Source organism: Gekko japonicus, unplaced genomic scaffold (assembly GCF_001447785.1).
Source record: "Gekko japonicus isolate JY-2015 unplaced genomic scaffold, Gekko_japonicus_V1.1 scaffold588, whole genome shotgun sequence".
In the NCBI taxonomy this organism is placed as follows: Eukaryota; Metazoa; Chordata; class Lepidosauria; order Squamata; family Gekkonidae; genus Gekko; species Gekko japonicus.
The window spans coordinates 178,340-193,512 of NW_015167071.1; the positions used below are offsets into that span (position 1 = coordinate 178,340).

The 15,173-nt window shown below is 41.9% G+C and overlaps 1 protein-coding gene across 1 annotated transcript in view; it reads right to left on the bottom strand.

Annotated features, from left to right (window-relative positions):
• Positions 1–10,097: 10,097 nt before the first annotated feature.
• Positions 10,098–15,173, bottom strand: part of LMCD1 (LIM and cysteine-rich domains 1) — an 82,668-nt gene continuing 77,592 nt past the window's right edge. The window contains exon 6 of the mRNA XM_015412697.1: positions 10,098–13,404. Coding sequence (XP_015268183.1) covers positions 13,246–13,404 — 159 coding nt within the window. The 3' untranslated portion in view covers positions 10,098–13,245. The remainder of the gene's footprint in view (positions 13,405–15,173) is intronic.

Sequence of the window (15,173 nt, forward strand, 5' to 3'; positions counted from 1 at the left end):
CCTGCAGTTAAAGGGGCCCCTTTAACTGCAGGGAGCCGGCGTTTCCATGCGCCCGATCGGCTGGTCCATAGCCACCCCTCTCCCTCCTCTCTCTCAAGAGAGAAGGGAGAGAGGTGGTGGCGGGTGTTGGGGCTTGGGGGCGGGGCTTTCCCCGGCGACCAGCTGGCCAGCGGCAGGTAGAAGCCCCCCAAAAGCGGGGGACCCCCTGGTTTGGCAACCCTAGCAGACAGGGATGAAGTAGATAAATGGTGCCATCTGCTGTGTATTATTAATATTAATATTAATTGATCTTATTACTGCTTGGGTTTTAAGAATTGCTGCTTTATATATTTAGTTATGTTATTTATTGTTCTCTTGTAACCAGCCCTGAGCTTGCCTGCGGGGGAGGGCGGGCTAGAAGACAAACAAACAGACAAACAAATACATACATACTTTTAGGTCAGCAACTGAATGTCCTGGAAGGTTAAAATGTTCCCCACTGGCTTTTGAATGTAGTGGTTTCTAACGTCAGACTCATGTCCATTTATTCTTTGTCTCAGGGACTGGCCTGTTTGTCCAGTGTAGAGGGTGGAAGGGCATTGCTGACATGTGATGGCATAAATCACATTAGAGGATGAGCAGGGGTATGAACCTGAGATGGTATGGCTGATGTTGCTGGGTCCACTGATGGTGTTGCTAGGATCTATAGGAGAGCAAAGCTGTCATCTTGGTTTGGGAAATGGAACAGTTGTTCTGCCTGTGCAATAGACTCACTACGTGTGGTAGCAGGTTGCTGGCATGGGAAAATGTTTTATTTCTATCTAGTTCGCCCACTGAAGAGCTCTGGGTGGCATACACGGTTCCCCACTCTTATATTCAACAGTGCCCTGTAACATAATTTAGGCTGTGAGAGCATGACTGGCCCAAAGCCATCCAGTGAGCTTCATGGCAGCATAGGGATCTGAACATAGCCCTCCCCCCATGTGTCCTAGTCCGACATTGTATCCTAGGGTTGCCAGCTCCAGGTTAGGAAATGCCTGGAAATTTTGGGGGTGAAGACTGAGGAGGGTGGGGTTTGGAGAAGGGAGGGGCTGCAGTGAGGTATAATGCCGTAGACCCCAGCTTCCAAAGTGGACATTTTCCCCAGGTGAACTGATCTCTGTCACCTGGAGATCAGTTGTAATTCCAGGAGGTTTCCTGCCACCACCTGGAGGTTGGTAACCCTACCTGTAACCCAGGAAATCTGCACTTTTGTTCAGCCTGGAGTCACCTTTGGAAAGAATGGGGAGTGAGTGCCATGCACTACATAAAAAAGCAATCATGGGGCAATAAGAGAAAATGGCTGCTACGGGGTGCCACGACCACTCATATTTGGAGGTTGCAGGTTGTCCTCTTACAATGGAGATGGCTGTTTCTGAATTGGTGTCCCCTGCAGACAGAGGTTCTTCTAAAGCAGCTCTTACTCCATTGAAGTAGGAAGATTGGCTTTTTGCTTTGGGAATGGAGAAGCAAACTGATGCCAGGAAATCCTTCAGCAGCAGCAATGGCTCCCATGGACACCCCATTAGAGGTCATCACTACCCCACAGGTGGGTCCCCTTTTTAACTCAACTTACTTTGCCATCATTTCTCATACTGCCTTCAAGGTAATCTTTCTAGGCACCAATTTTGCTTGGGATGATTCTTCAACAAGTGGGCAGAAGTATACCTTGGAAGTGCTCAGATGTGATTTTCCAAATATTATTTTTCTTACTAGGGGTCTAATATGCACTTAAATTAATCTGAAACCCTCATAAACAAACCTCTGCTATGCAAGTACTGATTTGTCACTGTATAGTTTTTCTTTCTTTGTTCACTTTTCCTGCAATCTTTTTTCCCCCTTGAAGTTCAAAGCAGGTTTTTTTTTATCACCTCAAGCTGTCTTGCTGAGATTTCAAGGGGTAACAGTATGGAGGATTTGCTCTGACTGAAACTCTATGAAGTACCCTTTTAATACTGGGACTCCAAGATACACTGCTAATCTCAGCTCTGTGCAATAAATCATTCTGAGTAAGTCACCAAACATCAGGTGGGAAACCTAGTGCTGCTCGAATGCTTAATAAAATAATATTTTTTAAAAAATAACTAGTTTTTCTGTTAAGGCCCTCTTGTCTCTCCTCATTTTAATGACCTGCGGTGAGACTTGAACCAGCTTTTTCTAAATCAGTCAATTCTTCTCACTGTGCAATGAATCTCTCCCACATAGCACTAAAAAAAAGGGGAGGGTAGGGGAGGCCTGGTTGTAATTCCAGTCTGCGGTGGCCAATATGAAACAGATGAGGCTATTACATTTCTTTCCCCTGATTAATTTAGCTGTGCCAGTTAGTTTAATTTTTTTCCAGAACACTGTTTGCCCTGGAGCCTACCATAATACTGAACAAATCTGTTGTTTGAGTCAACGTGTTCATTTAGCACTTTCCTTTGAGAAAGAGCATGTAGATCTGATTTTGTCCCTGGACTTAACCAGATGCTAATAAGACAATTACTTTGGCCACCAAATGAGAAGGGAGCACTCACTGGAGAAGACTCTGATGCTGGGAAAGATTGAAGGTCAAAGAAGACATAGATGGCTGGACAGTGTTATCGAGGCAATGAACATGACATTAAGCAAATTCCGGAGCATAGTGGGAGACAGGAGGGCCTGGCGTGATGTGGTCCATGGGGTTGTGAAGAGTTGGATTCGACTGTGCGACTGAACAACAACAAGAAGAAGACAATTAAAATCTACCATACAATAATGTGTGGGTGTGATCTACTTTGACCTAGTGCACACTGAAATGCAGACCCAGCACATAGTCTGGATTTTAAAACATGGCAGATCTCTTATGGTTCAAGACAGTTATCCATGGGTTATCCATAGAATGTCTTCATGGATAGTGGGAAAGCAAATATTAGAGGGAGGTTAGGCAGAAGAAAGGATGAGACTTGTTGCCCCAATTTTCTGAAGTATCTGGAAATTTAATGAAACATGAAGAGAAACATCCTTCTGAAATCCACATTCCACTTATTAAGGCCATGGTATATAAAATATGGTGAAACAAGAAGGCATTTAAATACATAGTACAGTAATTCCTCCAAGAAACTGAGACCCCCCCCCCCCCCCCCGTAATAGCTGGTCACTAAGCTGCTAATATCCCAAGGATCTTGGTTTTTCAATTTTTTTTTTAAGAATATGATTTGTAACCTTAAAAAAAGAATGGCAAGACCATATAACATGGATAAAAGCCCTAAAACTACTGCCCTAGCATTTGATCCAAGAAACATGACCTACCTTGAGCTATTTCACCCGCACACATACTGCAAAAGACACTCCTTACAGCCACATATAATGGTAACCCTGAATTTAAACTGTTTCAGCTTCAATAGGCAATCTAGAATTTGGTGAAAGGACGTAGTGTTAAACTCAGAGAACTCACTGATATCAAAACCCAGCAGAGGTGGAAGGAAAAACTGAACTACACAAGTATCAACAGATACTTACTGCCTGCCAGTGTAATGGATGCAATTAGGCTATTTATTCAATGCATAGACTGTGTACAGATTGTCTCTGTAATGCAACAGGAGAGACCTCTGAGTATGTTTGACCATGGTAACCCCAGTCCTGCTTCAGTGGCTTGAGAACTGTAACAGCATGACAGGGGGGGAAAGGGTAGTCTTGGCTGGATCTATATAATTGGATGTTGTGCTGCTGTAATCATTCACCTCCTGGATTTCCCACAAGAAACTACATGAGAGCAGAATGTGTGGTTCTTCCTTGGTTCACATGGTGTAGCCTTGCTGTTTTGTGCCTTTTAAAAAGACAGGAGATTTTGCTTCTAATGCCAGAGGGTTGCACCAGTCCCCCGGTAAAAAAAGGGAAATGTAAAGAAAATAAGTTTTGAAACTGTACCACACTGACAGGAAAAGTGGAATTCGTCAACTAAACTCTTCGTAGTTATAAACGATTTCCCTTAAATGTTCAGAGTGTATCACATTCCTTTTAATTTCAGTCATTTTCACAACAACTATGTAACGTAGGCCAATATTATTGCAAGAGAGGGGAGAAGGAAATGGCTTGCTTATAGCCGCACTGTGAGGTCCTGGCACAGAGCAATAGGAGTGCCCATGTGGGTAAGCATTAAGAAAATGACATCTCTCCCACATAGCACTAAAATAATAATAATAGAGATATTAAAAAATTGAGATCTATCAGTAAAAACTGTAGTACCTGCACCTTTTATGGAAACACTGACCAGATGAAATTATGCTTGTTGTCTGGAGCATCATCTCAAATGAGTGCTGCCATCAGGGAGGCCAGGTGTGTGGCTACAGTGGGAGGCCTCCCACCCAGGAGCCCTGGTTGTGTGCTGCCACTCCATAGAGTGGCGGGGGGAAGAACAAAGGGGAAATAGGCATTGTGCCATCACCTGGACATCACTTCCAGCATGAACCTGGAAGTGACGTCATTGTATGGGTGCAACACTGTAGAGTTCCCAGAGCACTGTGCCAGTGTGATGACATCACTTTCAGGTTTGCACCAGAAGTGACATCATGGTATTGGCACAATGCCATGTCCTTAGCTCCTAATTCTCCCATCGGTTGCCAGTCTTGGGCGAGCAACTCTAGCTGCCACCCAAGCTTTTAGGACACCTCCATAGGTGGCTCAGGTTATCAGTGAATCTTGTATTCGGCCTCACAGTTTTCTAAGTGCAACTGTACCTTAAGAACATAAGAGAAGCCAATGTTGGCTCAGGCCAATGGCCCATCCAGTCCAACATTCTCTCACACAGTGGCCAAAAATGCCAGGTGCCATTCAGATTCAGCTATGTGCAGAATTGGCATACATTACTCCCTGCTCTGTGTGGCTACCATGAAAAGCCTCTCTTGGGTAGTCAAGATAGTCATCACAGAGACAGTGGTTGGATCCAGAGGAAACTGCCTGTTTGCACTAGATCTCTTGCACAAGCAGAAGTGCAAGTAAAAGCGTACAGTAAGTGTGGTGTTCATTCAAATTTATTTGATGCCACTTGTGCAAGATATTGCACAATTAGACCTGTGTTTTTAAGAAGTGAACATAGCAGCTTCTTCATTCTAAAAATGGCTCCCCAAGGTATAATATGGAAGAGAGTGGGGATTATTACCCTTTTCCAAGCCATTAAATAAAGCCCTGGAGTTTCTCTGCTCATGACTAGCTCTTCATATTGAGATATTACAAGGTGACATCTGGAAGATGCCCAGAAAACCCATGCCCAGGCACTAATCAGACCCTTTATCAAAGCTGCTGTATCATGCAGCTTTAGTTCACACCACTGGGATCTGAAAGGAATCCCTACACTGTGGAAATATAATGCTGCAAATAATGTTAAGTAATTTATCAGCTACAAACTACTAACTACACTCTTAACCAATTGAGAACCATTGGTGATTTTTCATTTTTTAAAAAATGTAGTACATTCATCTTTCTCCCAAGGAGTTCAGGGAAGAGTGTGTCATTCTCACCTCCACCATTTTATGTCACAACTACCTGGCAAGATAGGTTAGACTGACACACACACAAACAGAGGGTTTGGTCTAAACAAACTTCATGACAGAGGATTTTAACCTGGGTTCCTCAGATCCTAGTTCAACACCTGAACTGCTGCACTGTACTGGCTCTTGCAGTGTTACTGGAAAAGAAAAGTTTTATGCTTTGAAAAACAAGTGGATTTTGAGAGGGAAAACAGGTTTGGCAGATCTTGGTTCAGTAGATTTTTTTAAAATCTTATTTTGCTACCATACAGTGCCTTTCTCTGCCTTGTCTGTTGAAAGAAATTTGTTCAGCCTGACCCTAGGGACACAGCTGGCAACATATCAATATGTCTATTTTATATGGAGAGCTTTATTCACTAAGCTGAAGCTGTGCTCAAATACACACATTCTGTTTTCTAAGGGCTTCTGTCTGGATCTCCAAAGGAGTAGCCTCAGATATAAATAGTTAGCCCCTGAAAAAGAGGTAATTCAATGCAGGCACAAGCTGTCAGAGGAACTGGTCTGACATAGGGCTTAACCCAAAGTTGATTTGGGTATTCCCTAAACAGCCATAGTTTGACTGAAGTGGTGAAAAGTGAAGAGAGCAATTGCTTAAATTCATCCCCTATTATCCAGCCTGTCCACCTTACTAGATTTTCACAGAAGACACGTGGCAAGAATTTCATGGTAGCTAAGAACCCATTCTGAACATGATTGGTACTGCTAGTTTGTCTGTCATCTTACTGTATTTACCCCCAAAAGGTAAATATAGGCTCCGATCACACGGAGCATTTGTTGCGCTAAAGGCACGATTCTCCCGCGGAGTTTTCCGGCGCGATCACATCGGACCATCTGGGAGGCATAGCGCTCCCGTGGCAAACCCGTGGCATCCCGCCAAAGATGCGCATTAAAAAAGTACCTAGGACGACCTACTGGGAAATGGTTTGCCACAGGCTGCATGCAAATTCCCCCAGTGTGATCACGCCGGCGTGCAGCTTTCTCCCCCGTTGTCCTGTTTGCCGCAGGTGCCAAAGGAGGAAGCTGCCGTTGCGTCTGAATGCATAATTGTGTATCAAACTGCGACAGCGCAAATAGCCACGCCTCCCCCCCCACGTTATCCGGCCCATGTGACCAGGGCCATAGTAGTTCTTTCCCCCCCAGATGTACTATCTAGAAAACAAGTGTGTGTGGTGGGTCATCTTAACGTAACTAATACAGAACTTCCTGTGTATTATTTTTTTTTTGGGTGGGATGTTATTTTACATTCAGGGTAACCTTCCTTTGAGGTAAATGAAAGGGTTCACACTTCAGCTGCAAACTCTGGTTTGAAAGCATAACTAGAACTCTGTTGCTCACTGTTGCCTCATTGGCCTCACTTTCCCAGAAGTAAAAGGCACAAGCAGCAGCTGGTAGGACTGGAGACTGGTAAATGTGAGCTTCATTTGACTGAATGTGCAGGTAGGGTGGGTGGGCACATATACCCTGGCCCTGCCTCCCTGTAATTGCTGGGTTGTTTGCACAGTGCGTATGCATGGAGGAAGTATCCACTGGTATGTTCCCTCCCCATCATCAGGCTGCTGCTTTTTGACTGTTGCTAGTCACAAGCTGGGAGCATATGTACTTATGTGTGTACATACTGTGCTCATGGGCCAGTGATCACACAGAGGTGGTTTCAGCTTACTCCTGCCTACTCTCCTTTTTTTTTTTTTGGCCTACTCTCCTTCTTGATGTATTCAATCAATGTGAAGAAGTGTTGTGTGTTCAGGGCTATGGAGTAGCTGGTGATGTTTTCTTTGATAATTTTACAGTGTAAGCATTTATTTAGTAGCGAACAAAACCCAACCACATTTTCCTCAGTTTACAGGATGCAAATCTGCTAAGACTTCCATATATGAAAGTGGAAATAAACCATACAAACCAAGTGTCAAATAAAATGTGCCTGGCATCCAACAAAAGTAATCAGTGCTTCTTATCCCTGTGCAGCAGGTTTTCAGTGGATGAAAAAGAAACCCTCTCCCGAAAGCTTTCATTTTGAATATTTTATTTATTGAATACTTAATTTTTTTATTTAAGCAGTTAGAAACATGTCCATGTCTTGTCAGTTAACTCTTAGGGGGAAAAAGTGTTAGATATTTGTAAGTTACACAGCTTAAACATACATAATTATTATTCACATACTATACATGTTGACTTGAGGGGCAGACTCTCCCAAGTGCTACTGCACCTGTAGTCCCCCCACTGAAATGAAAAGGGGCTTCAGACGGGAGCGGGTCTTTCAACTGTGCCCTATCAAATCAGTCATAAAAGTTCCACGGGGAAGAATTTCCAGAGCACCATAACGTCCCAGTGATACAGGACTCAGTGACAGTGTTCCCTCTAAGTTGAGTTGATGTGAGCTAGCTCACAGTTTTTTAGCCTCCGGCTCACACATTTTTGTCTTCGCTCAGGAAGGATGGCTCCAGAGCAAACTAATTGATGGAGTAGCCAAATCGCTCGCATACCACTTTAATGCCAGGAGCTCACAAAGTAGAATTTTTGCTCACAGGACTCCACAGCTTAGAGGGATCATTGCTCAGTGATGTGCCATTTGGAAATAAAAACTCCCACAACGATCAGATATTTGCATAAAACATCACCCTCTTTCAGTACTGTGGTAACAGCCATGTGATACTAGTGTACCATCATGAGCTCCTATTTCATTTGCAGGCTGTGAAAGCAATGGGATTTGCACAGTCTAACTGTGTAGTACTGCAGCCATATTATTTACAATTCAGCCTAAACCACTATGATGATATCACAGCATATCACAGATTAGGGGATTTCTTACTTCTGAAACCTGAGACGTTGGCTGGATCTGTGCCCCCATAATCCATCTCAGTACAGAAACGAAGAGGCCTAGGATGTGTCTGACTGCACATATAGTGTGAAATGCTGGCTGTTGAGGACAGTAGTATGCCAGACATGCTTCTTTACCATCATACTGCTTTTCTGTTCCTCCCTGGTATCCTGGTTTGTTAGTTCCTGTTGCTCTATTTAAGTAAGATGACAGAATGTGGGAGAGAAAGAAAGAAATGACCAAATGAGTGCAATAAGTGTGGCTGGATCTTTATATGAGGGGCTTGAGGGGGCCAAGGAAAAGAAAGGGATCCTATTAAACTTTATGACAGTCTTACAAGAATGGTTAGTGCCAGTAATGTCTATCCTTTGCTAGAATAAAGAATAGTTTTCTTGCAAAGCAGTTCACAAAGTTAGTCTTGTCAGGTTTACTGCTGACAATTTAATAGTGATACAGACATTTATTGCAGTCTTCAATCTCACCAATGTGCAACAAACCAATTAAGCACAAACTACAGCAGGCTTAGAATGCTGATCAGATCGAAGCACTTGACCATGCCCTGACTTCCCAGCAACTTGCCAGTTACTGGCTTTACCTTCCAAAATTCAGTACTTACTATGAAGCAAATACCAGATATTGAGCTTTTTCTGTCAGTGGAATGGCACTTCCATCAGCGGGGGAGAGGGCATTTTTGCTAACTCCTCCCCTTCCCAGTTTGTTCCCATGCTGTATGTGTACCCTCTCCCCGAGGCGGAGCAGAATTTCAGTGGGACTTAATAGGAGGGGCATGTAGGAAAGTCCCATTCCATGAACTTTGCTCACTGCTTTTCTGTTTAGACGCACAGTCAGAAAACATAACCATCTTTATCCAGTACTACAACCTTGTTACCCCTTGTGGAAACATTTAGAGTCAAGATATTAAAAACTTTGAGACTGCTCTACTGCTCACTCCATTTTCCAATGCTGACTTCCTTGCTGTCCCCTCAGGAACTTCTCATGCCTAGGCTACGGCCTCCCTGTCTATTTCCAGTTGGAAGGCTGAGGTGGTAAAAATCCAGGCTAGTCGTAGTGAAAATAGAAGTGGAAAACAGTCCCTCTGTTTAATAAGGAAACAAAACGTTCATACACTATACTGTAACATATCCAAAGGAAAGAACTGAATGGCCCATTATGCTGATAGGCAGTAGAATTCTGGATTCTATCCCTTCAACATACAGGCAAGGGCTCACTGAGTAGGAGTCTTATGCTCGTAGTCAAGGATCTTTGCCACCTGCACATCTTCTGTAGCTAGAGCTTCTTGCATTAAGAGAAACACTACTGGTGGAAGAGCAACATTGTCCCATTCCTTGCCTCCCTCTTCACAGGAGTAATCTATACTCCATGGCATTTTGTCTGTGGGACTCCAGTAATGGAACATCAGATTCTTGAAAGTCTCAAGATAGCACAAAGCCACCATCTGTTAGTAGGAGACGATCCATAGATTTGAATGGAGGAGCAATCAAACATGCCACTCCTCTGAAGGGAAACAGGTTAGAATTCTACCACCTCCTTCTCTGTAATGTGCAGACCAACTCTTCAACTTAGAAGCTATGAATGAGTTCTATGTAAGAGGAAAGGGCTCTGGCTCAGTGGAAGATCCTTTGCTTTGCACACAAAAGGTCCCAGGTTCAATCCCTGGCATCTCCAGTTTAAAAAGGACCAAGTAGAAGATGATATGAAAGACCTCTGTCTAAGAGTGTGAAGAACTGCTGCCAGTCTGAGCAGACAATACTGATCTTGATGGATCAATGGTCTGCTTCAGTATAAGGCAACTTCATGTATGTATCTGCTCATGTACTGAAAATCACCGATCTTGCGCAGATGAAAGTTTTAGCAGCAGAGGTAGCACATTCCATGGCAGAGACTATCTATGGAGTATAGAATTCATTCATAGGATCCAAACCTAATTTGCTAGTTTAGGGGGGGGGATTACTAGGATAAAATTCATAGCACACTTGTATTAGGACCCTTTTGATACCAAGTTAATGGGTTTGTACGTTTTTTAAAAAATAAGTGTGCTGTACTGATTTTATACTGATCGTCTTTACATGATGCAAGGGCTGTGTTAAATTACACATAAAATGTTCTATTATAACAGTGATCACCTGCTAAGAAGGGCTGTTTGAGTGCAAATGTCTCCTGAGAAGACAATTTCCATATATACTATTGACTGACCAAGTTATAGGCTTGTAAATGTGTTCAGTGGAACCAATTATTCATAAATACATTTCAGTATGCAGCCTTGGGGTACAATCCTACAAGATTTTCTCTAGTATAAGGATCACTGAAGTGTATGAGCATGAAAAAAGGTCACAGGGGTCCAATTCAATAGGGCTTGTACAGATGTGCGGGTAAGATTGCATTATGCCCCTGATCTACCTTTGCTGGCTCTGCTGAATATGAGCCCATGTACTACAATCCTCTCATCATTGATAATGAGTAACTTGAATAGTAGCCACCCTGGATTTTTACTTTTATTTTCAACCTAGAGATTCCCTAAATGAGCAGCAATGCTAATGGGTATGTGGAACTCTCATCTGTGCAAGGGCTTCCGCCTTTGAATATAGTTGACGGGTCTGCTAGATTTTCAAAGTTGTCTAGTGGTAAAATGCATGAAAGCTTTGTGCTAGATAGGAGCTCCATGTGCATTGACACAATTTAAGAGATCTGAACTGAGGACTGTAACTGTGCTGGAAGAAGGTTTTGGGTCTTGTGTCATTTGGAAGAATAGTAGTTTGAAAACTTGGCCTTTTAGACAGGGAGATAAGGCTGGAAACACTCAATATAATTCAAAAACCAAATTAATAATATCAACAGAACATCAAATTATATTGATTCTGTCCAGAGTTAGGAAACATGTTCCTCAGGATAACTAATACACTGAACTGAGAAAATGGCTCCAAATAGTCCTACCAGTTTGCAATGCATTTTACTCATATAAAACCAATTGAATATGCTGGTAATCTGTTATACATTGTCAAAAAGGGTTGTTTGTGTGTGTGTGTGTTTTTTTTTTTAAAGGTCTGTACTAATGTGTTTGGTCATAATACAATGCAGCTGAACTACTAGATATTCCCCTTTGCTGGGTACTTGCATTTGAGCATTCTGCATCCAGAAAAGAAAATCTTGAGACATTACAGCCAAGTATATGAAAAAAAAATCTTTTGAGGTTTTTAAAATGCATCTTGTATATAACATAAACAAGCTTTTTTCTGTACATTCTTTAAGTGAAGTAAGTTTGTTGAGTGGATGTTTAATCAATTGTGGTAAACATTCTATATTTCTAAATCAACATTGTTTTCCAGTTCTCCCTGTCAAGTAATTTCAGTTCCTGTTGTATTATTAAAGATGCGTATAGTCATAGGTTACTGTTGCTAGGTGGCAGAATCAAACACCATTTAAAGGGTTAGTAACACAGTATAGTTTCTGTAACTCACAAAGACTGTCTAGAGATTATCCATTATAAACAAGCTTAAACCAGCAAACTCAAAATGCAATACCAACATAAATCCTACTACTAATACCATGGGAAAGATCAGGAAACAGGGTGGACCTTTAAAAATTTCAATATGTTCTTATCAGACAAGCCAATCCTTAGTTGTTGGAGTGCTATGAATACAACTATTTTAATGTCAAAGTACTTTGTTGACAAGCTGTTTTCCTAAAATCTCAGTGTTTAAGTGGACAAGAAGCCCACATCTGCTTTGTGTGGAGTACTGTAAATAAGTAGAACAGGTTCTTGTAGTTCCAGGTATACATAATGAAAACACTACTCTGGTTCAGATATTTAAAAATACCCTGGGGAAGCATTAGTAAATTCATCAGGTAAACGAGGAAGGTCATACCAGAGCTTAGTCTCTGAAAGGACCAGATCACAGCAAGTAGAGAAACTGTATGCTTCTCGAGATCCAATATAATTAATTTCCCAACACAGTTATGATGGTCAGTTGCATGTGTAGGAATTCTTGAAATATGAACCAAATTGGTCACTAGGCCAAGGACCAATCAGAAAAGATTTTCTAGATACCATGAGTAGATATAAGAAAGGTGACTTATTATGCAGGATATGCAGATCAAAAACATTGCAAAAGAAATGACAAAATCTATTCCAGGAAAGCCAATTAAAACTAAGAAGGAAAAGGCTAACTCGTTTTCCTTTGACTGTAGCCATAGCTACCATTTTCATATGCTAGGCGCAGTCCACGTTGTTTCCAATTAGCCTGCATAAGCTACTCTTGCAGTGTTTTAAGATGTTAAGAGTTTACTACAGCAATCTACCAGTACTCAAATAGTCATCATGCACTAACAAAAGATGAGAAGCGGCTTATTGTAACAAACAAGGAAAACCCTCGGTCGAACTCCAGGGTTATGAATGTTTTGTTCACCCAGATGATCCCTAAGCTATCAGTCCGTTCAAGTCACAAGTTTGGCTGCTGTAAGTATTTGAGGGTTTAATAGCACTTTAATAAGGGGCAAGATCTGACAGGCGAATTAAGGAATCTGAATAACTTTAGACAGCCTAGTTTAGCTTTTTAAAAAGCTTTTAAAAACAAAAAAAACCCAAAACAAATAAAGATGCTGCCCCTGTAATTGAGCACAGTGGCTCCTAGGTTCTGCTCAATGTCTCTAGAAAGGGCTAGAACAATCCATTTTCTAGATTTCACACACAGCATGTTTCCCACCATGTGATCATTCTCCATCCAGTTTCCTATAAGTTTGTGCTGGTGAATAGCCCAAGAAGTCTGAACCCAACATGAAGTGACTTCCTTCCCTTATGACCCAACTCCCTACCATTTTCTGGCCCATTAAATCATATCTTCTCTGAGTCAGAAAACAGACTTTGGGTTTTGAAAATACACATGCTGTTTAAAGTTGTTTGCTTTTACTGCAAGTTGTACACAGCAGGTTGGCACCATCCAGGATGAAGGGTTTGCCAGAAAGCAATGTCTCACACTCCAAGCAGGCAAAGTGCTTCTTATGCCAGGTGAAGCTTTCAGCTTGCTGGTAGTCCTCAGAAAATATGATCTGTGGAAGTAAACAACTTCATCTGTCATTTCTTAAATAGGCCAAGTCCATTGTACAAACAAAAAGGGAATAGTTAACAAAGAATGAACACATCACTAGTATTTAGCATTGCATAGAAAGGGAATGTGTAAACATACACAAAGGGAACATTTTGGCCTAGTTAATACAAAGCCACATAAAAGGTTTATATTTAGATTTTTACAGGGCACCTCCCACATAGCTTAAAGCAATATGAAACTCAAGCATATTCTTAAAATGCTGATGGTTACTGAAATGCAACTTCATTTCAAATTTACTGTAATATTTTGGCTATCTTTGTGTGTGCTGTGTGACATCCAGTTGCTTCCAGCTTATGGCAGTCCTATTAATTAATGACCTCCAAAACATTCTATCATGAAGACCTTTATTAAATCACTCCATCTCATGTTGGGTCTTCCTCTTTTCCTGCTGCCTTAAACTTTTCCTAGCATGATTGACTTTTCCATTGAGTCTTGTCTTTTCATGATGTGACCAAAGTACGATAAGCCTTAATTTAATCATTTTAGCTTCAAGGGAGAATTCAGGCTTGATTTGATCCAGAACCCACTTATTTGTCTTTGGAAGTCCACAGTACCTGTTAAACTCTCCTCCAATACCACATGTCAATTGAATGTTATTTATGCATGGATGCAACTAACTAAACATGGATCTCCCGGTATGCTCCTTGAATGGTCCAAGCCCCATGAGGAACCATTCTTGCCTCTATCAGTTCTGATTCAGCTTCCTCATCTCCTCTGCAGAAACACGATGCCCACGCAATCTCAGTCATGAAACAGAAACAAGACTTGCTTCTGCATTTAGCCATTCCCAGATACAGTGATTAGATTTCTCATATTTCAACAATTCAGATGACCTCTGTATCAGGGAGATTCTCTCTGCCATCAATCCTGTATGCACCCGAATTATCCACACCCAGTATACACCTTTGTGTGCTCCCATCTTCAAACAGCCATGGTTCATTATGTAATAAGTTTCATTTACTCTAGCTCATCTCACATGTTTACATTCTACCCTTTGGAGCACTGCACTATGTGGGAACTGAACTGTATCAAGTTTCGTCATTAAAAACCTGCAGGGATAAATGTTCCTAGTTTCTGAATATGGAGGTCAGAGAAGTTCCTTAGCCCTTGACAGCCATAATTTCACCATCATACCCACATAAAACTGCTCACACCAGCTTTTCCTTTTTTTTGTTTTTACAAAGCATACTTCATTTTTTCAAGAAAAAGGAGCATGAGATCATCCGCTGCCAGAAGAAAGGAGTACACAACAGGCAGCAATAAATCTCCCCTCCCTCCAAACAAACAAGGGAGGAAAATGTTTGAGGTTCTCTGTAAATCAACACCTTCTGATCATTCAAACAAAGATGGGTGCACAACTCACTCTAATAATTAATAATCTAATAATTCCAGTCAGTTCAGTTAAAAGAAGAGGAGGAATCCTGAAATATTGAACTGAATCCCTGGTCTGATGCAAAAAAAGACCATTTCGCTATCCTAAACCCCATTCCAAGGGCCGCGGTGTCTTAGGGGTTAAGACAGTGAGCTGCAGATCGGAAGGTCTGTAGTTCGGCAGTTCAAGACCCTAGTGCCATGTGATGGAGGAGCAGTTACCCAGCTCCTGCCAGCCTAGCAGTTTGAAAGTAAGAAATTGCAAGTAGATAAATAGGTACCGCTTCAGTGGGAAAGTAACAGCCTTCCATGTGCCTCAGCATTTAGTCATGCCAGCCA